Source organism: Camelina sativa, chromosome 13 (assembly GCF_030686135.1).
Source record: "Camelina sativa cultivar CO46 ecotype springtype chromosome 13, ASM3068613v1".
In the NCBI taxonomy this organism is placed as follows: Eukaryota; Viridiplantae; Streptophyta; class Magnoliopsida; order Brassicales; family Brassicaceae; genus Camelina; species Camelina sativa.
The window spans coordinates 4,782,865-4,808,975 of NC_141892.1; the positions used below are offsets into that span (position 1 = coordinate 4,782,865).

Consider the following 26,111-nt stretch of genomic DNA (forward strand, 5'->3'; position numbering starts at 1 on the left):
TATTTGACAGTTCTTTTTGGTCGGTGGGGTACTTGACATTTGGAAGATAAGAACAGACAAATTTTGTAACAAAATGAAAATCCCAGGATTTGCTCTCAACCTTTGTCCTAATAAATCCTAAATGTTGTTTTACTTTAAATACCAAAATTACAGACAAGCTTTTGTCCTAAACTCCCTCCCTATCAACAAACCCTATAACCCTTTGAACCGAAGGCCAGCGAAGTAAAAACACATTCTATTCATAGTCATTCACAACCAAATCACCTAATTTTTCTTGCTAAAGAAGAAACAAAAACCAGGGAAGAAAAAAAAAATTAAGAGAAGAAAATTACACAAAAAAATTAAAAACCTTTCTATTTTCTCTTCCTCCTTTGAGCATTTACCTCTTCCTTTGAGCTTTTACCTCCTCCTCCCCCACCCTTTTATGCAACAATGGGAAATTGTTGCTCTCACGGACAGGACTCGGCCGATAACGGAGATGGACATGCACTGGAAAACGGAGCTACCACTTCAAATGCTGCCAATAAGACTGGTCCAACCGCGGAAGCTTCTGTACCACAATCTAAACATGCGCCTCCCTCTCCTCCTCCTGCAACAAAACAAGGCCCTATAGGCCCTGTCTTAGGTCGACCCATGGAAGATGTAAAATCTTCATATTCTCTAGGGAAAGAGCTTGGGCGAGGCCAATTTGGTGTCACCCACCTCTGCACACAGAAGGCAACAGGTCAGCAATTTGCTTGCAAGACGATTGCAAAAAGGAAGCTTGTGAACAAGGAAGACATTGAGGATGTAAGAAGAGAAGTGCAGATCATGCATCACCTGACTGGTCAACCTAATATTGTGGAGCTTAAAGGAGCTTATGAGGATAAGCATTCTGTGCATTTGGTTATGGAGCTTTGCGCAGGTGGAGAGTTGTTCGATAGGATTATTGCTAAAGGACATTACTCGGAGAAAGCAGCTGCTTCGTTGCTAAGAACCATTGTTCAGATTGTGCATACTTGCCATTCCATGGGGGTTATTCACAGGGATTTAAAGCCAGAGAACTTTCTGCTACTCAACAAAGATGAAAATTCTCCTCTCAAAGCCACGGACTTTGGGCTGTCGGTTTTCTACAAGCCAGGTTTTGAATCAGCATCATTGTAAAGTCCTGCATAACAAATAAAACGGGTCAAGGTTATACTCATAGATTTTTTGTTTCCGCTGTGTTGTTACAGGAGAGGTGTTCAAGGATATTGTGGGGAGTGCTTATTACATTGCACCTGAGGTTTTGAAAAGGAAGTATGGACCAGAAGCCGATATTTGGAGTATAGGTGTCATGTTGTATATCCTCTTGTGTGGTGTTCCACCATTCTGGGCTGGTAAAGATATATTCTACTTCTTATTTTTATCTACCCAAAAAATATATTAAACATATATGGAGATGTTTTTATATTCATGTGTTGTGTATTTACCTGATCATAGAGTCGGAGAATGGGATATTCAACGCCATCCTAAGGGGACATGTTGATTTCTCAAGCGATCCATGGCCATCTATCTCGCCTCAGGCGAAGGATCTTGTTAAGAAGATGCTCAACTCTGATCCCAAGCAAAGACTAACAGCTGCCCAAGTTCTAAGTAAACATCTATTAACATACCAAAAATGTCAAAAGCATAACAATCTCTCTGTGCAATTTAAAATATTGTCTCTAATGTTTTTACCCTTTGTAAAGACCATCCATGGATCAAGGAGGATGGAGAGGCACCAGATGTTCCTCTTGACAATGCGGTGATGTCCAGGCTCAAGCAGTTCAAAGCAATGAACAATTTCAAGAAAGTTGCATTACGGGTAACAATCATATTCCTTACCCAATAGAAAATAATATAGCTTTCAGTATATTATTCTAACCTGAAACCTTCCAACAGGTGATAGCAGGGTGCTTATCAGAGGAAGAGATCATGGGGTTAAAGGAGATGTTTAAAGGTATGGACACTGATAGCAGTGGAACAATAACACTCGAGGAGCTAAGACAGGGACTAGCTAAACAAGGTACAAGGTTGTCAGAATACGAAGTCCAGCAGCTAATGGAAGCTGTAAGTCCTTTGGATACTAGCAAGAGTTTAGCTTAAGTCAAATGCTGAGCAACAGTAAAGGAGACTCACTACCGATTTTTTGTTTTTTTTGCTCTGCGTTACATGGAATTCTACAGGCTGATGCTGATGGTAATGGAACAATAGACTATGGTGAGTTCATCGCAGCCACAATGCACATTAACAGACTTGACAAAGAAGAACATCTTTACTCAGCCTTCCAACACTTTGACAAAGACAACAGTGGGTAAGTACTCAACAATTTGTTATTCATAAAAGAATTTATGCACCAAAAGCAATATGAAACTTGTTAGGCAACAAAAATTTCACCTTAAAATAATGCTTGCTGTTCCTCAGATATATCACAATGGAAGAGCTAGAGCAAGCCCTACGGGAGTTTGGCATGAATGATGGCAGAGACATTAAGGAGATAATTTCCGAGGTTGATGGAGACAATGTAAGTAACTACAGTTCCTTCAAAAATGTAACAAGCAACTCGCAGTCTCATTAGTAGTAACCAAAATTTATAATGAAATTAACAATTGCAGGATGGTCGGATAAACTATGATGAATTTGTGGCAATGATGAGAAAAGGAAACCCGGATCCTATCCCAAAGAAGCGGCGTGAGATGTCATTTAAATAAACAATTATTGAAGTAGAGGAAGAGAGGAGGAGATAGAAGGAGAGCAGCACATTGGGTCGAGAAACTCATCTTCCTTTTCACAAATGAGAGAGATAAGGCAAAGCAAATATCAAAGAGAAAAGTTATTCTAAAGTTATGCTCGGACCGCTAATGATTGAACTGGAAGATATCTTTTAGGGAGGAGAGGGCTCAAGAAGGAAGACAAAATCATAAACTGGAGGGTTTGGGGGAGGTGTTTGATGTATGTACATTTTATTTTCTAGTTGTCTACTAGTGCTTAAAGTGCCATGGGGTTTCTCAATGTACTTAAAAAATTCTTTTATCAATTCTCTTGTATGTGTTTAGTGAAATTTGTTCTTACTTCCTAGCAAAACAGTGAGCACCAATTTGGAAAAATAATCATAGAGCTAAACACATATATCAACAACGGCTAAGGCAGAGTGAACCTAAAACCAAATCGATCAAGGCCTTCATCAGAACCTACGATTAGTTCTCCCTAAATATCCTTCAAACAAGGTTATCAACTGCATCAAAGTAATAAAATTTCGTAAGAGCAATAGCTAAATTTGGAGTAAAAAAGATGTATTTTTTCACTGATTGGTCGATGTAAAGGACAAAAGAGCAAACACACATAACCAAAACCATACAGATAAAAAGAGTTTCACATCTTCCCCCAAATTAAAAACCCTAAATTGCAGCAATAACAGGAAAACCAAAGGAATCGAAGAAGACAAATTACGTATCTTTAGTAGAGACTCCATACTTCTCCTGCAGCTTGGTGATCTCCTCTTCAGTCTTCTTCTGGTCAAACTTCTTGCTCATCTTCGCGTGTTGGTAATACAGCACGATTAGGTATCGATTCGCGACGTTGAAGCCGGAGAGATGGTCGACGGCGTTCTTGGCGTCGTAGATATCCTCGTAAACGACGAACGCCGTACCTTTGGTCGCCTTGTCGCAACCGATTCGAATCTGGCGGATGGCGCCGTACTTGCCGAAGATATCGTACATCTCCTCGCTCGTTATGTTGAAGGGAAGGTTACGAACATAGAGCACTCGGTTCACCTCCGGTGGGAGTCTTGTGTTTGCCTTCCGTAGACTGATTGTCGTCATACCCTTCTTCTTCTTCTTCTTCTTCTTCCTTTAGCCGCGGGTGAGATTTGTTGTTTCCGTCGCCGAGAGAAAAATATCTTTTGTATCGGAAAAATATTGAAATTATAAAGCCTCCTCGCGAAAGAGTAATTCTCTCATGAATAAAAGGGTAAAAACGTCTTTACACATGCTGGCTTGGGGATTCTTTTGTTGTTATTGACGGTACTTATATGTAAACCAATTCCACCAGAAGTAACCGCCTTAGTTGATCGCTACATTGATTCAATTGGGCCTGTTTAACCTGAAGCCCATTACAACAAAAAACACTCTTAAGCCCACAGATTCCTTCTTTGACTTTCTTCTCTTCTTCTTCCTTTTTCTTAGATTGCCTTTTTACTTAGAAAGTAAAGTTCCTAATCTCTGTAGAATTCCCCCCCCCCCCCCCCCGTTGTATAAAAATGTCCAATATTGATGAACCAACTCAATCATAATATTCTTCTCTTGTCATTCCGTCATCGTAAATTTGATAGTTTTGTGTTGTTGGTAAACCAACGAAAATTTCAAGTTTTAATTTTAATTTTCTGTCGTTGTAGAAGAAAAATAAAATGTCGTCCAGTTGGAGGCAGAATGATGCAACAAGCTTGCAGCCACCTCCGGAAATCAGAAACATTGTGGACAGAACAACACGTTTGATTGCCAAAAAGGGTTTGGAGTATGAGAAGAGGATCATGTCCACTTATGTGAATCATACAAAGTTCAGTTTTTTGAAGAAATCAGACCCTTTTTACTCCTTTTACCAGCCCACCCTTTCTAAATATCTGACCCCTGAAAGACATACTATGGCGTATCGTTCTCCTTACCACGTCCACCATGATTTAACATGTCCTCCAGGGATCTCACTCAAGGATCTTAGTGTTATTAAGCTCACCTCTCAGTTTGTGGCCCGGTATGGGATGGAGTTTGAGTCTCTCTTGAGGGAGAGAATGGATAAGAACCCTCTGTTTGACTTCTTGAAGCCGGAGCCAACTGATGATGATACAAGGTTACGTTTTCATTATAATCTTGTTAGTGCGTATTGTCATGTATTGAGGAGGACTGACGATTGTATGGAAACCGTTCTTCGGAATTTCTTACACCGTCTTCAGTTGGAGAAGCTGGAGGACGGAGTGGACACGGCTTTGATTGATTTGCATGCTTTTACGTCTGGTGTTGACTGTTTTACTTACATGGAGAATGATTTCTTTCCTATTACCATGCCACCACCTACACCCCTTTCACTCATGCTTGACAACCGTGGTATGCTTGTGCGTACTGACTGCCCTGGAGCTCAGCAAATCCTCCCAGCTACCCGTGATGCAAAACCTGATCCTGATCTTCCTTTTCCGTGGGATCGGCCTCCAGTACTACTTTCCCCTGCATGGATCAAACTCAAGGACCTTGGTACTATCAAACTCACAGCGATGTTTGCAGCGCGGTATGGGATGATGGATTTGTTGAAGGATGCGATTACGTCTCGGCAGTTTGAGTTTATGAATCCCATTGACAGCTGGTTCTATCTCTTCAATTTGCTTGTTGATGCGTATTCCAGAGTATTACGAAAGCCATTGGGAGAGCTAGTAGCGATTCCGTTATTGATTGTTTTTCCGTCCGTCTTCAATTCATCAACTTGTTGGATGGAGTGGAGAAGGGTATGATTGATTTGCATGCTTTTGTGGGTGGTGTCGACTGTTTTGCTCACATGGACAATGACGAGTACTTTGACAGGTTGCCACCACCTGTACACCTTTCAGTGTTGATGAATCAGCTAAAACAAATGCAGCCTCAGCTCACTGATGGGCCTCAGGATACCCAGCCTCTGTTTTTCCGACTGGCTTGTTCACGTGTACTCCAGAGTATTAAGGCATTCCAAATTGATGAGGAGGAGTGATGATTGTGTGGAGACTGTTCTTAACTGTTTTTTCCACTGTCTTCAACTGGAGAAGCTGGACAAGGGAGTGGAGACGGCTATGATTGATTTGTATGCTTTTGTGGATGGCGTTGACTGTTTTGCTCGCATGGAGGATGACGAGTATACTGCTAACCTGCCACCTCCTGAACATCTTTCGGTGCTGATGAAGCAACTTAAGCAAATGCAGCCTCCACTGGGATCCCAGCTTACTGGATACTCTGCTCAGAATCAAGATGGAGCTCAGGATATCAAACCTGATGCTCCAGCTACTCATGAGTGTGTAGGTGATGCACAACAGGGCAATCTTGAGCGCCCACCTTTAAGGGATCCGCCTCTAAGACCTCACGGTACTGCATCTACAAATCCTGCGTTTGCCACACTCAAGCTGGATGGTATTATTAGTCTCACAGCACTGTTTGTTGCACGTTATGGGATGGATTTGATGGAGATTGTGGTTGCGAACCCTCAGTTTGTGTTTATGGAGCCAACTCATCCAAGCTTTTGTACCTTCAGTATGCTTGTTGATGATTATTCCGGGGTTTTGAGGCCTTCCAGAAAGCTGAGTAAGAGTGATGCATGTGCGGCGACTGTTCTTGAATGTTTCTTCAACCGCCTTCAATTAGACAAGCTGGAAGAGGGAGTGGAGATGGCGGTGATTGATTTGCAATCTTTCCTGGTTGGTGTTGACTATTTTGCTTGCATACGTGGTGGTATGGTTTCTCAGCCTCCTCTAGCATCTCAGCTGATTGAACCCCTTGCTCGGTATCAAGATGGAGCTATTGAAGAGTGTGTAAATGATGCACAACCGGATCATGAGCTTGCATTTACATTGCCTGAGGGGATCGAACTCAAGGAGATTTGTATTATGAAGCTAACAGCGCAGTTTGTGGCGAGGTATGGGATGGATTTTATGAGGAGAGTGGTTAGGAGGAACCCTCAGTTTGAGTTTATGGAGCGAACTAACAAGCGGTTCCCTTTCTTCAATAAGCGTGTTGATGAGTATTCTAGAGTATTAAAGCCTTCTGAAAAGCTGGGGAATAGTAAGTTTGATATGCATGCTGGAGGAGTTGTTGATTGTTTTTGGAACCGTCTTCAACTGGACGAGCTGGAGGAGGGAGTGGGGATGGCTTTGGTTGATTTGTATGCTTTCGTGACTGGTGTTGACTATTTCGTCTTCGTGGAGAACGATAACAATTTCAGCGAAGATTATTCTGATGTCTTGTGTTTTCCACCTGAACACCGTTCAGAGTTGATGAACCGTCTAACCAAAATGCATCCTGGCATGCTATCTCAGCGTACTGAAGACTTTGGAGCTCAGAGTATCCATCTTGGTGCTCCAGGTACTCATGAGTGTGTAGGTGATGCACAACCCAGTCTTGAGTGTCGTCCTTCAAGGGATCTGCCTCCGCCTCCAGCGCTCCTTCCTGTGAATCTCGCAGTCAAGTGGCGTGGTATTATGAAGCTGACAGCGCAGTTTGTGGCGCGGTATGGGATGGATTTGATGCAACGCGCGAATAATGTGCCTCCGTTTGAGTTTATGGAGCCAACTCATAGCTTATTCCGTACCTTCAGTGAGCTTATTGATGCGTATTCCAGAGTATTAGAGCCTTGTAAAAAGCAGTGGAAGCGGAAGACGGCCGTTCTTCAATGGTATTTCTACCGTCTACAGTACCACAAGCTGGAGGATGAAGTGGAGATGGCTATGATTGATTTGCATGCTAATGTGTCTGGTGTTGACTGTTTTGCTCACATGGAGGAAACAAAGAGAAAGAGAGAAAAGCATCTGAGGCGAAAGAGACAAAAACGTGAGTGTGATGCGCAGCATGAGGAAACAAAGCGAAAGAGAGAAAGGCGTATGAGGCGGAAGAGACAATAGAAGCAGACTCGTCGTTATTTCTTTAGGCAACGTTTTGTCTCTCTGTCTCTCTCTTTTATGTTTTCTCTTGTATGTATTTAAGTTGGTTCCAAGATGAGATGTCTTTCCAATTGGTTCATAGAAATCAGAAATAAAAAGACTAGCAGCATTTCACTTGTGTTTCTTTGATATATGTACATTTTCTTTTCTGGTTGTCTACTACTACATAAGCGCCATGGGGTTTCTCAATGTACTAAAAAATTCTTTATCGATTCTCTTGTATGTGTTTAGTAGTATTCGTTCTTACTCACTTCACTTGCTAGCCACACAACACAGTTGACACCAGTCCAGAAAAGATATACAAAGCTAAAACACACTGGCAAATGCACTGTGAACCAAAACCACGACATTATTTACAAGTGGAAGGCAAACCTAAAATTACTTGACCTTAAAAGATCCTTGAGAAACTACACTATGGTGTTGCAGCATAATCAAAGGAACATGATATTGCTTTAAGATCATCAAAGCAGAGAACTTTGGTAACAGAGTAATAGCTAAAAAAAAAAAAAAAAAAAGAGGTATTTCATTGCTTTGTCGATATACAGAACAAAAAGAGCAACTAAATTTAAAAACTTCATACACAGAGATAACAAGTTCTTTTCACATTTTCAATTGAAAACCCCAAGTCCAAGAAGACACTCTCCATACCATACTTCACAGGACGAACACATGGAATCGAAGAAGACAAATTACGTATCTTTAGTAGAGACTCCATACTTCTCCTGCAACTTGGTGATCTCCTCTTCGCTCTTCTTCTGGTCAAACTTCTTGCTCATCTTCGCGTGTCGGTAATACAACACGATTAGGTACCGATTCGCCACGTTGAAGCCGGAGAGATGGTCGACGACGTTCTTGGCGTCGTAGATATCCTCGTAAACGATGAAGGCCGTCGTGCCTTTAGTGGCCTTGTCGCAGCCGATTCTGGCGGATGGCGCCGTACTTGTCGAAGATATCGTACATCTCCTCGTTCGTTACGAACATAGAGCACTCGATTCACCTCCGGTGGGAGTATTTATTACGCTTGGTTGGGGATTTTTATTTACGGTTTAATGTTAAACCACTAAAACCAAAAGCAATCTACCAAACCGAAATCTATTTCTGGTTTGATTGCCAAAATTATGTGCTATTCCATCACCCGGTTTTGATTTTTTGGCATATTATGTACATGTTATTCAAAAACAAATTATTTTGTTACTGGTTTAAAAATTTTGCTTTCAAACCATATACAAAGATGTATTGGATTTAGAGATCATGTTTTATTCTTATTAAATTGTATATAACATACCAATTCGATTCACATATTGCTATGAGTCCATCCAATTCATATATATTTGTTGTTAATTTATCCAACAAGTAATCTACCAACGTAATCCAATTTCATGTCCATTGCTTTGACTATAATCCTATCTAAACATTATAACTATTTCAAATTTAAAGGTAATCGCATGAAACGGAAAATAATACCTTTGAATTTGATAAATATTTAAAAAATTATGAAAACATAATTGTGCCCACTACAAATGTTTACATTCATTTGTTGTATTTGAAAAATAAAAACAGCACAATTATATATGAAAGACTAGATGGATGAGAACTTGATAAACAACAAAATGTTTTGAAATTTTTCTAAAATGACTCTATTACCTCATTTATTATGTGAAGAATGTTGATGATTGATGATTTCACACTTTTTCTTTTAAAACAATTATTATTGTCATTATCCACTATATTTTCAGCTTTTGAAGTGATGAATATTAATGACAACTTTGATTAAGACAAAAAAATAACTATTGAATGTTAGAAATGGAGATGAAATTTGGATTACACTCCACCGAATATATGTTTATATAATTGTTTTCTAATAACATATGTTGGATAACTAATGTATTTACTTTTTGAAGCTGTAGAGATAACACCACAACAAAAACTTCGAAATGGCCAACGCCGAGTGCATTTGATGCTTACTGGAACACATGTTGTTATGGTTGTCACGACAGCTGCTAATGAATTTTTCAAGTAAGCAACATCTCTATTATTTCTTTCCGCTTGAAATTTGAACAACTAACTACATCACTTATAATTATCTCTCATTTTGTTCGTTTAATAATCTCTAATTAAAACTCTCTTTGTTAACTTTAGATATTATACTAAATTTAATAATCTCTCATTTTTTTCTAAAAAATTAACCGTTTGTTTGATTAGATTATTTTCAGTGAATCTCATAGAACTAACAATGTCGTAGTCTAACTCCAGACGTTCGAGCAGCTGTTAGTAGAGCTGTAAGCCTTGGAGCTACAACAGTTTCACATATTTAATGACGTTAGTAACATTTTTTTGGGTTTTATTTCCATTGACTTAGCATTTTTTGTGTATTCTCTTGGTTGTTTACTTGGCTTTTGCTGCTGGATTGTTTTTATGTTAGATGTATCGCTTGATTTCGATGTTCAGGTGGTTGGAAGTGATAATTACCGTGAACCAGAATTTAATGATTCTATTCACTCGTTCCGGGAAGGGAACAACACGTCGCGTAGCACTTATGATATGCTTAGATCGCTTGACTCTGATTCAAACCGTTGCTATTATCTCGATATGAAAAGAACAAAAGTATTTGTAAGTCTAAGCTTAAGGTTAGTGGAGGAAGTTAAGTTTGCTAGACGTGGCAAGCCTCCAATTTTCTATTAGCATTTTTGTCATATTCATCTAAATTCTTCTTTCATTTGTAACAAAGTTGATGTGAGGTGATGGATATTAATGACAACTTTGATTCAGACCAAAAACAAATATTGAGTGTAAGAAATGAATATAAAATTTAGATTACACACAACCTAATATATGTTTATATAGTTGTTGTATATTAGTATTTTTATTATATTCATCTAATATATGATGATGAACTAATGTATCTACTTTTCGTACAAAAATAATAATGAAAAAAGCTCCAATTGGATTTTAATCACAATTTTGATTTAGACAAGAAACAAGTATTGAGTGTTAGGACTGGAGAATGAAATTTGAATTAGACACGACCGAATATATAAAGAAGATTCTCATATTTATTTAATAATCTCTTTTTTTCTCAAATATTAACCTTTTATTTGAACTATTAATTTTATAAAAAGATTGAAATTTTCAGTTTAAATGATGTTTTTGAGAAAATATTTTGTCTCAGATTAATTATTGATGTCCTCTTTATTCTATACAAAAATTTATTTCATTTTTATTATTATTATCCGTAATTTGTAGAGTGTCTTGTTATTGGTTGATAATATTACTTTAAGTAATGAATGATGTTTTAATACGGAAAAGACAAACAACTTATACAATCTATGCAGTTTCTTAATATGTGTATAAATACCTTAAACATAATCTAAAATGAATTTAGAGAGAGTATAAGAATCTAAATATTATAGTTAAAAATCTAGATATATAAAAAATATGTTAGATTTTTTTTAGTTTTGGAGGCTATAAATACCTCATTCTCCTTTCATTTGTAACTAATTTTGAAATCTAAAAATCAAATCCTTTTATTTTCTAAATATTTTATCTTCTCCCAAATTTGATTGGCTTGTGCGTAACTTATATTGAGAAACTAGAAGCTTCTAACGTCTCCTCTTTTTTATTATTCTTCTAACACACATGATTTGAGAAAAGAGAACATAGGCTAATTAACTCAGGGATAACTTTTACGTACTACATGGACATAATTCCTAATCGTCACTCTATCAGTATTTTTAATACAAATAATGTTATGTACAGATATTCGTATGGAATCAACTGATGATATGCAGAGTTCTATGTAGCTTCAGTTCTGACACGGTTAACTGGAGCTCGAAGAGAAGATAGATAATTAGCATCTGATTTCTCCATCCCATCGAATAGGTAACTGAAAGGAGGCATCCCTACATACTTGCCACTTCCTGGAACAACTTTAAGCTCCTCATTTTCCCATACAATTCGTCCTCCTGCTATTGTCACTTCAACTTTTCCCTGAGATTCAACAATCAAGTCCCCAAGAAATTAGCGGTTCTTTCTTCTATTACTCAGATTATACATATTTGCAAAAATGTATATTACCTTTCCTTTTCTGCCCTCGTAGACGTTTGTGTCGGATCTTGAATGATGAGACTTTGAGCTAATCACGTAGCTTGAGTTTGGATTCAATATGATAATATCTGCATCCGAGCCAGCAAGGATAGCTCCTTTCCGTGGATATATGTTGAAAATCCTAGCACTGATGACCAAATCATTTCAAATGTTAAACACATGAGTCACTAGTTTAAGCTCATTGGAAAACAAAAACTTATTTCAACACTAAAGGAAGCAGGGAAAGAGCAAATATACCACTCGGTGCTGGTTATTCGAACAAAATCTGTAGCAGAGATTTGGCCAGAACCCTGGATTATGATACAGAAAACGATTAACATTTCTGTAAGGAAACAAGATTGTAGACAGTCCACAACTACTTACCACCATCGTGTCCCATATCAGGTGCATCCGTTCTTCAAGGCCTATATATGAACAAGTTCAAAGTAATTACAGGTTAACAGAGACAATGAGCACAGAAAGAAAGAAACCAGTCAAGTCAGTTATTACCATTAACACCATTAGGTATTTTGCGGAAATCATCAAGTCCTAGAGCTTTTTGTGTAGAATTGAAAGTGCAATGATCAGTTCCTACAAGCTGCAGCGATTATACCAATGGAAGGAGAAAAAAAAGTGTTAGAAAATCTTTACAATTTTATATAATAGGTCATGTTAGTCTAAGTAGTTATTCACAACGAGGAAAGAAACCTGGAGGATTCCTGTTGAAAGGGCATCTTGTAGGGCTTTCCCGTGTCCTACTGGTCTGATAGGTGGACTCATGACATACCTGAAATATTGAGAAAAACTTTGAAGATCTGAAAGAATAAATGGGAATCATTTGATTAATAGACCTGAAGGATTTCTTACTTGGATGCAATTGTGAAGTCAGGATCCCAAAGCCAATGATCATCAAGGATTAATCCAGACACAACAGGCTCTCCAATAACCTTCTGTCCTGAAAATACATAACAACAAACTTTTCATTTTTATTGAGCTAAGTACTATATAACAATTTGAAAGGTACTTTGTAAATCTACCCATATGCTGTTGTACTAGTGGCTGTTCGAAAAGAAGATTGATTAATATCAGGATAATTTCAAGACAATGAGAAAAGAGAAAAAAAATTTAGTCCTACAGGAGTTGTAACAGAAGACCTGATTTTCGAGCTTTAGCAATCTCATCCATTGCATCAACACTCATCACATGAACAACATAGAGAGGCGTGTTAACAAAACGAGCCAAACGAATTGCTCTAGCAGTAGCTTCTCCCTCGAGCTGCCATTGTCCAACAACGATCTTGACTTTATTAGCGTGAACAAAGGTTTAGAAAGGCAAGAGCAGAGATGGGAGAAGAGAAAAAATCTATGAGCCTATGAGGCAGTATTATATAATGGAAAAGGCTGGAGTTAAATTACCACAGGAGGCCGGGAAAGAGCATGACCCTCTGGACCTGTAATGCCCAGTTCAATCATTCTTTTTTGTCCCTCGAACACTGCATCTCCATTCTCAGCATGAACCATCGCCAAGGCACCAAGGGATTTGCATCTTTTAAGGCCTTCCAATAGGAGGTCATCAGTGACCATCAAAGATCCTTTATATGCTAGGAAGAATCTGAAAGAGTTGATACCTATATAATTTAGAGATGTACATGCACTCAGTTTCATCTTAACAGGGAAACTAAGGGATAGAAACACCAAAACTGTGAGGCATTAAATAAGTCACGAGACATTTACCCTTTTCCTTGACCAATTTCTCCATGTCCCTGGAAACACCTTCATCCCACTTTGTGATTGCCACATGAAAACCGTAATCCATGCACGAGTTTCTGGATTTGTTTTCATAGGCTTCAAAACCAGCCACCAGATTGCCATTAACCGGTATAACAAAGTCAATATGCATAGTTGTTCCACCAGTTAATGCTGCAGCCTGACCACTGAAGAAATCATCAATAGTCTCAGTACCCATAAATTCCATGGCAAGGTGCGTATGGGGATCAATTCCTCCTGTTTACATTATAACGAAGAAAACATACTTATATGCTTCAAGGATCAGTATAAACGAAAGCCAAATAATGTAGCAATTATCAACTAGTAACGATTGATTAACCTGGCATGACAAACTTTCCAGTAGCATCGAGTACAGTAACTTCATCATCCCCAACCTGTTGTTACATATATATAGCAACAAGAAGATCAAAAAAATTGAAACTTTGACTACCAAACACGAAGGATACATTGAAAGGAAATAATAGTTAGACCTTAATGTTTGGCTGCACAGCGACGATAATCCCATCTTCCACATAGACATCAGCAAGTTGTTGATGGTGTGCATTCACAACTGTACCTCCTTTGATCAAAATCCTCGTCGATGAAACCCCACCATACTCACTCCCTGCACTACAAAACTGCAACAAACACATTTCAGACACACTTCTATCATAGTTGACTTTCAGAAATTAGAAATCTAATCAAATCTCCAAAATTCTATCTTTTCTATTTCTACTGTATTGGATTTAGCAAGATAACTTCAATAAATCTTGTTACTTGCTTTAAGGAAGTAGATGGTTCAAAGACACAGACCTGAGTAGTGGAATCCGAGAGGGAAGGCGATGGAAACAGAAGAAACAGAGAGAGGATGAAGAAGAATGGATCCAGAGGTCTAAGCGCCATTGATGAAGAAGCTTTAACTCAAGGATCTCCCTCCACCTGTGAGCGTTGATGATGATGATTCATCTTCTCTATCAGTTTCTCTTTCTTATTGGCCGATCAGTTGAAGTCAACGCAACGCAAAATCAAAAATCAATTGACAAAACCGGGTAGACCGGGTTAAATTTCAATCCCGGTTCGCGATTTCAGTTGAACCCTTTTGGGTAAAGAAGAGACGGTTTGATGTCAAGATTAAAAAGAAGGTTAGATTTCTTCTTCTCTTCGATCTTCTTAAGAGTCTCCGAATTGCGATTTTGCGTCTCGCTCCAAGCTGATGAGCTCTGCCTCTTCCTCCCAGGTAAAACCACTCTTTATCTCTTGTCCTGACCATCATCAGGCTTTTGTCTCCTTCTTACAGGATTTAGTTCTAGTTCAGCTTGGTCTCGTTTTTGTTATTTGAATGCAGCATTAAGTTTTGATTTGGAAAAAGGTTCCTTTTTGATTAATCTCGTACTATAGATGAGTTGATCAGTTGTTACTGATAGGTTATTGAAGTAAACTAAGCTTGAATCGAGCCATATTATGATGATTCTTTCTTTTGTTTAAAGTTACTGAATCTGCTGTGAATTTTTTTTTTATGGCAGATGGGTCAGCTCGTTGCTGACAAGCATGTACGTTACATTCTGATGGCAGAAAAGGTAAGTAACTAGAAACTATATCAAACCACTGTATTATGTCACTATGATTTATTATATAACTTTATCTTCTTCTTTTCAATTGCTTATTGAATTATCTTGAATTTGCTAGAAGAAGGAGAGTTTGGAGTCTGTTGTTATGGACCATCTGAGAATGAATGGTGCATACTGGGGACTCACCACTCTCGACTTACTCGACAAGCTGGGCACTGTTTCTGAAGATGAAGTCGTTTCATGGATCATGACTTGCCAGCATGAATCTGGTGTGTACTAGAGTATCATATTTCTCTACCATATGAATTTCGGATCAGCTCTATAAGTCTATATACTTACTGATAGAATGACAAAAAAAAAGGTTATAAATGGGTTAGGCAGTGAAAATATGTGTCTTGGAAAATTATGAGAAAACATTCATTGGTTGTGATTGCTAAGTAAGAACTAGCAAAAAGATCTATGGTTACCTTTGAAGTTATTGTGGGGTCTCACTTTTTATCCTGAATCATAAGATAATTGCTGCAGTTGAAATTGAAAAAAAAATTGTGTTTTTCTGAGCAGGTGGCTTTGCCGGTAATACTGGGCACGATCCACATATCTTATATACCCTCAGTGCTGTACAAATCTTGGCCCTCTTTGACAAAATTAACATTCTTGACGTTGGGAAAGTGTCAAGTTGTATCCTTTACCACTTAGCTTCTTGCTGATGTCTAACTCGTTCTTCTTCATTCACTGATAGTCATGTGGGAAGGTTCATATTTTTAAATAAGCAATGATGTGAAATGCAAAGGAAAAAACCTCTGTAAATTGCTGATGATATATATTATTATGGTTTCCTATACACAAAATTAGATGTTGCTGGGTTGCAGAATGAAGATGGGTCCTTCTCAGGAGATATGTGGGGTGAAATAGATACAAGGTATTCTTCCTGGCAATGTATTACGAAGACATTTATATTTCTTGTTGGTGATTTTACTTTGTTGAATCTTAACTGCAAGACTGTTTATGTAGGTTTTCGTACATAGCTATATGCTGTCTATCAATATTGAAATGTCTTGACAAAATCAATGTGGAGAAGGCCGTTGAGTACATTGTGAGTTGCAAAAACCTGGATGGTGGTTTTGGGTGCACACCTGGGGCAGAGTCCCATGCAGGACAGAGTATGATATGCTACTTGAGTATATTTCTGTGTCATCTACCTGATTGTTACTTGCAATTATTTTAATAGATGAACTTTACTGAATGAACAAGGCTAATCCCATCACTGCCATTTAACTATTCTAATGACTACTCGGATGTTTATCGTTTCTGTAGTTGACGTGCTATTGCTACGCCCTTGTGTAGATAATATTCATAATTTGTTTCTTCTGTTTCTGCAGTTTTCTGTTGCGTGGGTGCTCTTGCTATCACCGGGAGTCTTCATCATGTTGACAAGGACTTACTTGGTTGGTGGTTGTGTGAAAGACAAACAAAGACTGGGGGCTTAAATGGACGACCTGAGAAACTCCCTGATGTAGGCGTTAAGCTCCTCACCAATGAGAGACTTATGTATACTGGTACTTACACATTCTTTTATTGTTATTATTAACAGGTTTGCTATTCATGGTGGGTCCTATCGAGCCTAATCATGATCGATAGAGTTCACTGGATCGACAAAGCAAAGCTTGCCAAGTTCATCTTGGATTGTCAGGTTTGTCTCCAACAATTCAAGAAAAGTCCTATCGTTGCCAATAAGCTAATTTAACTGAAATCTCTCATCTCCTCTTCTTAATTTGAATATAAATAGGATTTGGACAACGGAGGCATCTCAGACCGACCAGAGGATGCTGTTGATATCTTTCACACCTACTTTGGAGTTGCAGGTAACTTTGATTTTGTCTCTCTCTCTCTCTCTCTCTCTCTCTCTCTCTCTCTTTAAACTGCTCATGTTGATGTTAAAGCCAAAGTGGTCTCATCTCATCAAATTGGTGCAGGGCTTTCCCTCCTTGAGTATCCTGGAGTGAAAGCAATTGATCCAGCCTACGCTTTACCTGTTGATGTCATCAACCGGATTGCCTTCACCAAATGATTGCTAATCTAGAGACAATTATACTTGCAATGGGTATAATCTTAATGGTCAAATAGTATGGCAGCAAGGCTTTATTTCCTTTGTTCAATGGGTAGTTTACTTGGGCGGTTTTAGAAGTTCTGTATGCTCAACCAAGTGGATTGGATTCAGTGATTACTGTGATAATGAAGTTAGATATTCTTGGTCCATTCCTTCGTTTCCTTCAGCACTTTTGCAAAACTCGAGTCTCAATGTTATATAACATGCTTGGAGATTCTCGAGGTTTCTAATTCCATCTACTAATGGAAACGAAGTTGTGTTGCTACATTATACAAATCACATTACTGTTTTGTTCTCTCCACTGTCAATTCTGTTTTACTAATTGAAAAAGTGGACTCATGTTATGTGTGTTTAGGAGTGTTCAATTCTATTTCTAATAAATCAAACCAATTTTTATAGGAAAATTGTTCAATAAAATTGTCCTATACACAAATTAGAGAGGAAACGAATGCATTAACATACAAATTAAAATTGTAAGAGAAAAAAACTAAAAAAAGTATTTGCAATATATTATTTTTGTTTTCACTTAATATTAAATTTAAATGCAAAATAAAAGAAAAATAAAATTAAAATTCTGGACATTTTTCTAAACCCTAGTAACGCCATTAGAGAGGGTTTAGTTGAAAGTGTTCCGTTTCTGTTTGCCAAGATTTGTTTGGTGGAGCCCTAAAAAGCTTTGGAGCAGACTCTTCTTCAATGGAGGCGCTAGCGGGAATTGAAGCAGACATCGAATCGTATTTCGGCGAGCAGGATCAACAGAAATCGTCATCGGACGGCTGCAAACAGGTCCCGTGGCTGAGTTGGGAAGAGTGGGACTCAGTGAGAGAGTCTCTCTTCTCTTCTTCTCCTGATAGAATCGCTTCTGCTTTGGAAAGGGTAATGCTTTCCTCGACGTGTTTTCTCTTTTGCTACATAAATCGAATCAAGCTTACTGCTTTACACCACAGAGCTTAAATTAGTTGAATCAAGCTTGCTACTTTAGCTCCACAGAGATTGTATTAGTTGAATCAAGCTTACTGCTTTAGACCAGGGAGCTTAATGGTTCCTTGATATCTCTGTAAAGTACAGATTTTTTTAATCTCTTTTGTGGATTTCAGGTTACAACATGGCGAAGCAGAGGATCTCTTCCAGCGCCTGTGGATGTTACTTGTTCCCTCATTGAGATTCAACTCAAAGATGGCTTTATTCCGTTAGTCTCTCTAATCCCTCGAAACGTTTCCCCATGATGTTTTTGAATGTTCATCTCATTTTCTTGTTTTTTTTTTTTTTTGAAAGGAGAGAGACACAATCAGCAGATGCATTGTATTCAGAGCATTTACTACAGATGCTATACTGTATGGGAATACTCAGGTGACTATGAGTTTGCTTCCCACTTCTTGATATGTTTTGGTTGGTTTGCTCTCTGTAATTGTTGTTGACTCGCATTTTTCTGTGTATGAAGGCTTGTGAACTGTGTCATAGAAAAGACAAGGAGGAGAGAAGATGTTTCAATTGCTGATGCAGCTAGAGCAATTGGTATCCCACGTAAATTAATCGATATTCGTCATGGTAAGAATCTTTGGGTGCCCTTTCCTTGGTTTTGTACAATAACTTTTCGATGCGTGCTTTATGCTTATGATTGATTTGATTGTTCTAATTTTAGAGGGCTCTCACCGTGAGCTCCCTGCACTCTCGGTGCTTCGGGATGCTGCAGATGAGGTACACTTTTTTCCTCTTGATTCTTATAGACTTCCTTATATCAAGTACTAGCCCCAGAATACATAATGTCTGCTTTGCTGTAAATCAAAACGTTTGCTCTTAAGATCTGTTTAAAGAATCTTTTGATTCTCTTTTTGGAAAGGTGTTTTCTGTATTGTAGTGCTTGGATGATACATAATATCTTAATTTGCGTGAATACATTTGTTGGTCATTGTAGGCACTGGAATGGTTAAAATCATATTATTGGGAGCCTCAGAAGTACCAGATTCCCTTAAAGAGAGATGGAACAGCTAGCATCAGAAGAGAAGTCAAATCCAAACTCAGGAAACTTGCTTTGTCCTTGCAGCTTAAAAAGAGTCCTCAATTTGACTCCCCTTTGGTCAAAGAAAAATGTAAGACAATTCATCTTTTGTATTTTGGACCTTGCATGGATAGAGGTAGTAATGCCAAGCAAAAAACGGAATATCCAATCTATGTCTCCCATGTTTAATGAAGTTTACAGAATTATGACATTACTTAGATGATACTTTGGTTTCGGTTGCCGCTAGATTATGTTGCATCTTCTTGCTTCACTTCGCATTTCTTTAAGTTTGTATAGTCATTAGAATTATTTTTGTGGTTTTCAGGTTCTAATAAAAGGATAAGGAAGATAGTAAGCAGCCTTGTTGAGTTATACCCTTCTTTCTCCGCAGAAATTTCATCTGTGCTCCTTGAATTCTTACTCAAAGCCTTGGATTCTTCCAAATCGACAGAATTTCAGAATCAGCCTGGCCAAGATTTCAGGGTCTTTCTAGATGAATGGAAACCTGTAATCATGGAGTTCTCAAATAGAGAACCTGAGTTACTTTTGACTCTACTCAAGGCAGTCCTTGATATGATCCAAAATAATGAACGGAGAAGATATGAAACCGGTAACTATTGGTTTGTTTTACATGCTTCTACTTCGACGAATTTCAACTCAAACTTGATATTGTTTCCAGATCGTTTTCTAACTTGATTGAATTGTTTGTTTGTTTTTAAATGTGCATCTTACAGAAAAGTCAGTGGAAGAGGTTTCTCAAGTTGAGCAGGTCCCTTTCTTGTTTGCATGGCTTGTGAGTCTTCTCAATGGGTCAAAGCATTTCCAGAGAAACAGTTCTTTAGAAGTGAAACCTCCAAGCACTTTCCTTATGGAACTTATTCGTAGATGTCTTCTCTTGGGAGCCTTAGGATACAAACTGGTATTTAAATCAGCATTTCTACTCGCAGAGATTGTGGGAGGCCGTGTCTTAAAGGAGAAGCTCAGTAAACTCCCTCTCATGCATGAAAGCTCTGCAAGTGTTCTATTGGAACAGAGTTCTACGCTTGTAACAGCCCCTACAACGCTCCTTGAGCGAGAGAAGAATCTCGATAATGCAGGCAAGCGACTTGAGTTTGTCAAACTTCAACTCTCAAAGAAAAAAGGTATTGACACAGACAAAACCACTAACAGATGGAGAAAGGCGAAAACATGGAGCCCTTGTCCGATTGGTATGTTGCCTCGGATCATTGGATCTTCTGGACGTTTACCTCTTCTGGACTGTCAGAACGCTCAGAGCATCTCAAAACAAGCACAAGGTAACAACAATGCTAAGAGAGGAGCTGAGTGCAATAGGCAGCAATTGGAGAACTCGCCATTTAAGCGAGCAAAGACGGGTGCAGAAGATTCTGAATCAAATGATGTGACCCCATTAGAAACATATATGGAAGAGGCTGAGATGGATATTGAACATGCATATGACAACACTGAAACTGAAGCTGACGAGAATCTGATGTGGAATGATGAAGAGGAAAGCAGAAGCTGCCTTATGATAGATGGTGAATGGAAAAGAGTAAATGATGGAGTGCTAGTGGGGATGGCTTCCAGCGTTACAGTTTGTGTTTGAGATCTCTGCAAATGTTACAATTAAAGCGACATCTTTTTGAGAAAATAGTTCTGATATTTGATCATTTTTTTTTTAAGGTAGAGCATGTGACACAACGTCAATAGTGCCATACAGATATTGAAACACTTAAGTAACAAATTAAGGAACAATTTATTATACATGAATATTGAATAGTGAACATTGTCGGTAGTAGTATTGCTTTTATAGACAGAGAAGAGATGGGAGAAAACACCCCTAAGACCAAAATGTTACAAATCTGACACCAAATCAATTACGATACTAATTCAATTCTTCTTCTTCATCATCACAAATTTCCCTTTTCTTCTTCAAGGAATGAGTTCACCATTTTGGGCTTTTTAACCTACAAAGCCAATCCCAGAAAGAGACAGATTTTCCAGTTCAACACAACTTAAAATATAAAAAGGTATCTGCCAAAATACAAGATTATGGGTTCAACTGCCCTAAGAAAGTATAGGTATCTGGACTATAACAGATGTATATGTTCTATGAAGGATCCCGGAATACCGATAACACTGAGAAATTGTACAAAAGAGACATAACAGTACACAGATGCTTACCTAATAAGCTGTCTACAGTGAGTTGAAAAGTGCTTCTAAACCTCTCCATGACACCTACTTGAGTGCAGAATACAAAATTGGAATGTTTACAACTTTATTAGCCAGCAACCCTTATTGCACCCATCTCATCGATCTTTGAGCTTTTATGCTGCAACAAGTTAAACCAAGAGCCGAATCATTACAATTTACTAAAGACTTACAGTATTACAAGTTCTCTAACACCTTTTATGGTGGAAATTTCAGGCTGAGTATCAGCGACGAACGAGGAATATAAGAGGGCCCACTTCATTACCATTACCTTGTTTTTTTTGTGCCTCTGAACGTCATTAAGATCTTCATCTCCATCGTGTTTCCTTTTCTGAAATATTAGTGAAAAGATTCCATGTGATTTCCATCATATGAAAAACTCAAACAAATATTATAGTAAAACTGTTATAGAGCAGTCTCTAGATCGGCTAATTTCATGCCAAGTCAACAGGTTAAGAAAGCAGCCAAACTCCAGAGTAACATATTAGTATATAACAAGATTTTCCATTAAGCTATTCATCTTTGCCAAGACAGATACCTTCAACAAACAGACATGTTCTTACCTTATCATGATGTTTCTTAGAATGATCACCCGAATCATGGTGGCCATTTTTGTCCTTCTTTCTGTCTCGATCCTTGTCTTTATCTTTGTCCTTGCTCCTATCTTTATGCTTGTGCCTGTGCTTCTTATGCTCTCTATCTTTGTCCTTATCCCTGTCCTTGTGTTTCTTATGTTTCCTGTCCTTATCTTTCGACTCACTTTTTGACTTAGGCGGAATTGTAGGAGCTCCCTTCTCTGCCTGTAAGAAGAAACCGGGCAGGTTCATGTTTTAGTACAAAGGTCAATCATCTCCGTAGGATACCCAGATGTAATTCACCTTACTAGGAAATGATTCTCATTTGACCAAAGAACTTGATGTTACAGGAAATAGGACATTCATTATTGAGCCCAGTTTTCTAGCTCAATGTAACGTCAAATACTCATATGAAAAATGCGTTTAAAACTCAAAACAGCAAGAGACAGAGAGAGACAAAGGGAGTAGATTCTTACAGGAGGCAATTCAACAGGAGTCATATCATTGAGTTGGAAAGCCTGCTTAAGCTCATCTATATCAAAAGGTTGGATGCGAATATTAGTCTCCCGGCTCTGTGATAAGTTCTGAATAAGCTGATCTAATTGCATTCCTTCTCCTTTCCTGATCTCTGTGTCCCCAACCACATTATGAAGATAATGGGAATCTGACAGAGAGACGGGAAGGGATTTCTTGCAAAAGAATTCATGGTGTTGCACTAGTTTGAATTGAGATATAAGATCCACAGCACCACACAACTCTTTTGGACCTGCAGTTATAAATAAACAAACAACACATTGACCTCAAGGTGACCCAAAAGGACATGGAGCTACACAAAAGACTTCACGGACTGAAGAAAGGTCCAACTTTGACACCAATGTACCTCCGAATTTTAAACGTTCAGGTTCCATCTTCTCTATCGCACTCTGAATTTCTTTTGCATGATCACTGCATCATGTATCCTACACAAGTAAAAAAAAATCAATGAGGCATTGAGTGCCAAGGTACACAAACCAAAGTCAGCTTCTATACTACATAAATTGACAATGTCGTAGAACAAAAACTAAAACAGCTCATAACTCATAGGGAGCAAAAACTGATTAAGTCTCCAACAAAACTAAGTACGGACAAAAAATACGTAATTTAGCAAAAACTGCTATCAAGTCTCAAACTTTTATCTGCGAAAACATAGTCCAAGATCGAAATAATGAAACTTGGATCAAAAAAACCTCTAGAAATGACAAGAATTGTCTTAGTAAAAATCATATATACTAAAAAGTCTATCCAATTCTGAGGATCAAGTCAACAAAAACAAGAAGAAAAAAAAACAGTTCCTTTCGTCTATATGAAAGCTAACAAGTATCATGAGACTGCGAAGTAATCACTAAAAAACGATAATTAGACTCTCTCTCAATAAAAAATTGAGGATTGGAGAAACAAAAAGAATTGAGGAATTGGAAAAAAAGAAGACAAAAAAGACCAGTAGGAAACTAAACAAAGCCAAGATTCAATTTGGTAAGGGAAAGAATCGACATACACGTCTCAACAAAGCCAGATCTCGTTTCGTGTTGAGAAAACCCTCTATAGCTTCTTCTATCGCACCAAAAGATACAAATCGAAACGGGTGGGTATGGAGCGGGGGAAGTGGGTTGGGTTTGGGGGTATTGAGTATCCGAATTCCCGCCCAAAATTTTTGATATTTGCAAGTGATCGATAAGGGGACAGAGATCGAAGAAGCTTCGAGAGAGCGAAAGAGAATTGTAGTTTTTAGGGTTTGAGAGAGTTTTTTTTTTTTTTTGTGGATGAACCAATGAGGTGAAAATAAAAAAAACTCTGTTTCCTTCCGTTTTGTTTGCTGCCTCTTCTCTCAATTTATAATTAAAAAAAAAAAAAAAATCAACATTTCTTTTCTCAGTCAGCATTTTTTTTTTTAATTTCCTTTTTTTTCATTAAAGCCTTCCACGTGTTCTTCACGCGCGCTATACCCCAAATAAAATTATGGGTTTCCCAATTAAACCGTATTCGAACCGAGTAATGGATGAATCTCTCTGTCTCCCTAACCGTATTCAATCCAGTTTTATCGAAATATATTTGGTGGGGGTGATACAAAATACATACATATACTTGGATTTTTGGACTTTTTGTATCAACTAAAATACAAACATGATTTTAAAGTAAATTTACAGATCTGAAAATTTTAATCATAATCTTATATAATAAAATTAGAAAAATTTCTTTAATCATATGTTTTAAAAAGTTGACACAATAAGCATTCCTCCTTTTGACATGTGTCACCTTTTAAACTTAAATCTTATAATTATTTATTTTTATTAATTTTAGTTAAATTCAAAAATCCAACCCAAATATACTATTATCCATCTTTTATAGATTTAAAATGTATATGAATTATATTATTTCATCATTTATTTTTTTCCTTTTTACCATTTATTTTAATAACTAAAGTATTTTAAAATGATTGCATATTATAATGTAAATAAAAAGGTTCTTATCAAACTACACATTTCCTATTAACAATATTTTTTTATAATAAAGTAGATAACCTTCTCTAATCACATGCTCTAAGAAGTTGACAAATAGGCACTACTCTTTTTCACATGTGTCATCTTTTAAACTTAAATCTTACAATTATTTATTTTTGTTAATTTTTAGTTAAATTTTAAAAAATCAAACCAAGTGCACTATTATCCATCTTTTATAGTTTTAATTATAAATTTATATTAAAAATGTAAATGAATTATATTATTCCAGCATTTTTTTTCCTTTTTTATCATTTATTTTAATAGCTAAAGATCAAACTAAAATATTTTTAAAAAGTGCATATTATAATGTAAATGAAAGATTTTTATCAAACTACACATGTCCTATTAATAATATTTTTTTGGGGTCTTGATATATATTACAATCATCAAAACATATTTAAAGTGAAATCATTATTGTTTATAAGAAAAATTAGGTGCACAAATATATTTAAGTTATTAAATCAGTCTTATTTTATAATAATTATTATGCAATTAAAATTATTATTGACTAACTTCAGACAAGTGTTATTGGGATACAATCCAAGTTCCACATCTAAAGTTTGATAAAACTATCATTAATATATAAAGGGTAATGGTCAATCCACTAATTGTCAATTGCTTTTGAATTGGAAGCTCATAGTAAAACCCAAATTTAACATCAGAGCTCAAGGTTTAAGTTCTGGGGACCTACAAAAGTGGATACAGACATGCCTCTTGTTAACCCAAGTAATGGGGGTCCAAGAAGGGGTTTATTATCGGTCAAAGTGGGATCGGTTCGAGATGGAGTTATCATTTCGAGGAGGCGTGTTAATATTCCACATGTGGTCCTTGGTTTGAAGGGAGCTAGGGAGATTATTGAGATACAATCCAAGTCCCACATCTGAAATTTGATAAAAGTATCGTGTAATTTGATAAAAGCATATGTAATCTTCACAAATAACGTGTAATTTAAGAAAATAAATTATTAAAGAGAGAGATATTATGTTGTTACGTGAAATTTATTAAAGTAGCGTGTTGTCACGTGTAATTTGATAAAATAGCGTGTTACAAAACAAAATGCCATGAATTAAATAAAAAATGCACGACGACGGAAATTGAAATCCAAAGACATATAGTGAGATATCTTCTGCAATTTGAAGGAGACAAACCGAAAAGAATAAATAAACAGGAAAAGGAAGAATTGATGTTGTTCGATGTGTTAGTAAAATCAATTGAAAGAAGAGAGAGGGTGAGAGAGCACGAGGGAAGAGAAGAGAGAGAAAAAGTAATAGAGAAATTTGAGTGGATACGAGAGCATGAGGGAAGAGAAGAGAGAGAAATAGAAATAGAGAAAGCTGAAAGAGAGAGAGAGAGTTTGTTGTTTCCGTGAAAAAAATGATATGATATTTAAAAAAAACATGTAATATATAAAATAGGTATAAGTGTAATTGTATTTGAAGAAAGAGAGTACTCTCTGACAAACACTATACAATTGTGGTATTTTCTTAATTATGTTTTGTTTTTGTGGCATTTAGTGCATATTCTCTAATAAAAAGACGGTGTTTGATGTATTTTAAGATAAAATCTGGATTTTGAGTAATGGTAAGAGAAAAGTGTTGGTAATTT

General features: G+C 37.3%; 6 protein-coding genes and 1 pseudogene across 9 annotated transcripts; 4 read left to right on the forward strand and 3 right to left on the reverse strand.

Annotated features, from left to right (window-relative positions):
• Nucleotides 1–232: 232 nt before the first annotated feature.
• On the forward strand, nucleotides 233–3,084 carry LOC104735232 (calcium-dependent protein kinase 17). Its single transcript, XM_010454980.3, has 8 exons — nucleotides 233–1,120; nucleotides 1,215–1,358; nucleotides 1,462–1,614; nucleotides 1,710–1,825; nucleotides 1,903–2,070; nucleotides 2,187–2,314; nucleotides 2,425–2,524; nucleotides 2,616–3,084. Exons 1-8 carry the CDS (start codon nucleotides 433–435, stop codon nucleotides 2,709–2,711), a joined length of 1,593 nt encoding a protein of 530 aa, XP_010453282.1. The 5' UTR covers nucleotides 233–432; the 3' UTR covers nucleotides 2,712–3,084.
• A 192-nt stretch (nucleotides 3,085–3,276) lies between these two features.
• Nucleotides 3,277–3,917, reverse strand: LOC104735231 (splicing factor 3B subunit 6-like protein). Its single transcript, XM_010454979.3, has one exon. The coding sequence runs from the start codon at nucleotides 3,819–3,821 to the stop codon at nucleotides 3,447–3,449; it is 375 nt and encodes a 124-aa protein (XP_010453281.1). The 5' UTR covers nucleotides 3,822–3,917; the 3' UTR covers nucleotides 3,277–3,446.
• A 652-nt stretch (nucleotides 3,918–4,569) lies between these two features.
• Nucleotides 4,570–7,655, forward strand: LOC147929214 (uncharacterized; annotated as a pseudogene).
• Nucleotides 7,656–11,303: 3,648 nt separating this feature from the next.
• On the reverse strand, nucleotides 11,304–14,476 carry LOC104735233 (dihydropyrimidinase). Of its 2 annotated transcripts, XM_010454981.3 has the most exons (13): nucleotides 14,326–14,476; nucleotides 14,004–14,150; nucleotides 13,853–13,907; nucleotides 13,480–13,749; nucleotides 13,162–13,373; nucleotides 12,901–13,021; nucleotides 12,614–12,701; nucleotides 12,455–12,533; nucleotides 12,257–12,344; nucleotides 12,131–12,171; nucleotides 12,005–12,057; nucleotides 11,738–11,894; nucleotides 11,304–11,650 (listed from the first exon to the last, which is right to left on the reverse strand). In XM_010454981.3, the coding sequence occupies exons 1-13, from the start codon at nucleotides 14,413–14,415 to the stop codon at nucleotides 11,456–11,458; spliced, it is 1,596 nt and encodes a 531-aa protein (XP_010453283.1). In that variant the 5' UTR covers nucleotides 14,416–14,476; the 3' UTR covers nucleotides 11,304–11,455. The 2 variants fall into 2 exon arrangements, with proteins under 2 accessions (XP_010453283.1, XP_087338115.1); XM_087481989.1 differs by lacking the exon at nucleotides 14,326–14,476 and having other exon boundaries at nucleotides 13,162–13,357; nucleotides 14,004–14,143.
• A 146-nt stretch (nucleotides 14,477–14,622) lies between these two features.
• On the forward strand, nucleotides 14,623–17,488 carry LOC104735234 (geranylgeranyl transferase type-2 subunit beta 1). 2 transcript variants are annotated; one of them, XM_010454982.3, is made up of 10 exons: nucleotides 14,623–14,749; nucleotides 15,036–15,089; nucleotides 15,199–15,349; nucleotides 15,642–15,758; nucleotides 15,933–15,999; nucleotides 16,092–16,240; nucleotides 16,460–16,593; nucleotides 16,672–16,770; nucleotides 16,867–16,942; nucleotides 17,054–17,488. In XM_010454982.3, exons 1-10 carry the CDS (start codon nucleotides 14,726–14,728, stop codon nucleotides 17,146–17,148), a joined length of 966 nt encoding a protein of 321 aa, XP_010453284.1. In that variant the 5' UTR covers nucleotides 14,623–14,725; the 3' UTR covers nucleotides 17,149–17,488. The 2 variants fall into 2 exon arrangements, with proteins under 2 accessions (XP_010453284.1, XP_010453285.1); XM_010454983.3 differs by having other exon boundaries at nucleotides 15,202–15,349.
• Nucleotides 17,489–17,727: 239 nt separating this feature from the next.
• Nucleotides 17,728–20,978, forward strand: LOC104735237 (uncharacterized). Its single transcript, XM_010454985.3, has 8 exons — nucleotides 17,728–18,063; nucleotides 18,285–18,376; nucleotides 18,463–18,537; nucleotides 18,629–18,735; nucleotides 18,830–18,885; nucleotides 19,103–19,277; nucleotides 19,512–19,796; nucleotides 19,921–20,978. The coding sequence occupies exons 1-8, from the start codon at nucleotides 17,884–17,886 to the stop codon at nucleotides 20,787–20,789; spliced, it is 1,839 nt and encodes a 612-aa protein (XP_010453287.1). The 5' UTR covers nucleotides 17,728–17,883; the 3' UTR covers nucleotides 20,790–20,978.
• On the reverse strand, nucleotides 20,921–24,142 carry LOC104735236 (mediator of RNA polymerase II transcription subunit 19a). 2 transcript variants are annotated; one of them, XR_759431.3, is made up of 7 exons: nucleotides 23,504–24,142; nucleotides 22,850–22,928; nucleotides 22,446–22,735; nucleotides 21,958–22,194; nucleotides 21,666–21,725; nucleotides 21,368–21,515; nucleotides 20,921–21,150 (listed from the first exon to the last, which is right to left on the reverse strand). XR_759431.3 is itself a non-coding variant. In XM_010454984.2 (6 exons), the coding sequence occupies exons 2-6, from the start codon at nucleotides 22,875–22,877 to the stop codon at nucleotides 21,465–21,467; spliced, it is 666 nt and encodes a 221-aa protein (XP_010453286.1). In that variant the 5' UTR covers nucleotides 22,878–22,928; nucleotides 23,504–24,055; the 3' UTR covers nucleotides 21,268–21,464. The 2 variants fall into 2 exon arrangements, 1 of the variants encoding a protein (XP_010453286.1); XM_010454984.2 differs by lacking the exon at nucleotides 20,921–21,150 and having other exon boundaries at nucleotides 21,268–21,515; nucleotides 23,504–24,055.
• Between the last annotated feature and the right edge of the window lie 1,969 nt (nucleotides 24,143–26,111).

What these genes read in the sequence shown, in the direction of transcription:
- LOC104735232 (XM_010454980.3), top strand. Translation starts at nt 433, where the DNA reads ATGGGAAATTGTTGCTCTCACGGACAGGACTCGGCCGATAACGGAGAT. An exon ending in TCAAGAAAGTTGCATTACGG is followed by an intron (nt 1,826 to 1,902) that starts GTAACAATCATA and finishes ACCTTCCAACAG; the next exon opens with GTGATAGCAGGGTGCTTATC. An exon ending in TCCAGCAGCTAATGGAAGCT is followed by an intron (nt 2,071 to 2,186) that starts GTAAGTCCTTTG and finishes GGAATTCTACAG; the next exon opens with GCTGATGCTGATGGTAATGG.
- LOC104735231 (XM_010454979.3), bottom strand. Translation starts at nt 3,821, where the DNA reads ATGACGACAATCAGTCTACGGAAGGCAAACACAAGACTCCCACCGGAG.
- LOC104735233 (XM_010454981.3), bottom strand. Translation starts at nt 14,415, where the DNA reads ATGGCGCTTAGACCTCTGGATCCATTCTTCTTCATCCTCTCTCTGTTT. An exon ending in TGCTAAAGCTCGAAAATCAG is followed by an intron (nt 12,702 to 12,900) that starts GTCTTCTGTTAC and finishes ATGTATTTTCAG; the next exon opens with GACAGAAGGTTATTGGAGAG. An exon ending in AATACCTAATGGTGTTAATG is followed by an intron (nt 12,172 to 12,256) that starts GTAATAACTGAC and finishes GTTCATATATAG; the next exon opens with GCCTTGAAGAACGGATGCAC.
- LOC104735234 (XM_010454982.3), top strand. Translation starts at nt 14,726, where the DNA reads ATGAGCTCTGCCTCTTCCTCCCAG. An exon ending in CGTTGGGAAAGTGTCAAGTT is followed by an intron (nt 15,759 to 15,932) that starts GTATCCTTTACC and finishes ACACAAAATTAG; the next exon opens with ATGTTGCTGGGTTGCAGAAT. An exon ending in AGTTCATCTTGGATTGTCAG is followed by an intron (nt 16,771 to 16,866) that starts GTTTGTCTCCAA and finishes GAATATAAATAG; the next exon opens with GATTTGGACAACGGAGGCAT.
- LOC104735237 (XM_010454985.3), top strand. Translation starts at nt 17,884, where the DNA reads ATGGAGGCGCTAGCGGGAATTGAAGCAGACATCGAATCGTATTTCGGC. An exon ending in ATTAATCGATATTCGTCATG is followed by an intron (nt 18,736 to 18,829) that starts GTAAGAATCTTT and finishes TTCTAATTTTAG; the next exon opens with AGGGCTCTCACCGTGAGCTC. An exon ending in ACGGAGAAGATATGAAACCG is followed by an intron (nt 19,797 to 19,920) that starts GTAACTATTGGT and finishes TGCATCTTACAG; the next exon opens with AAAAGTCAGTGGAAGAGGTT.
- LOC104735236 (XM_010454984.2), bottom strand. Translation starts at nt 22,877, where the DNA reads ATGGAACCTGAACGTTTAAAATTCGGAG. An exon ending in TGAACGTTTAAAATTCGGAG is followed by an intron (nt 22,736 to 22,849) that starts GTACATTGGTGT and finishes TTATAACTGCAG; the next exon opens with GTCCAAAAGAGTTGTGTGGT. An exon ending in CTAAGAAACATCATGATAAG is followed by an intron (nt 21,726 to 21,957) that starts GTAAGAACATGT and finishes CTAATATTTCAG; the next exon opens with AAAAGGAAACACGATGGAGA.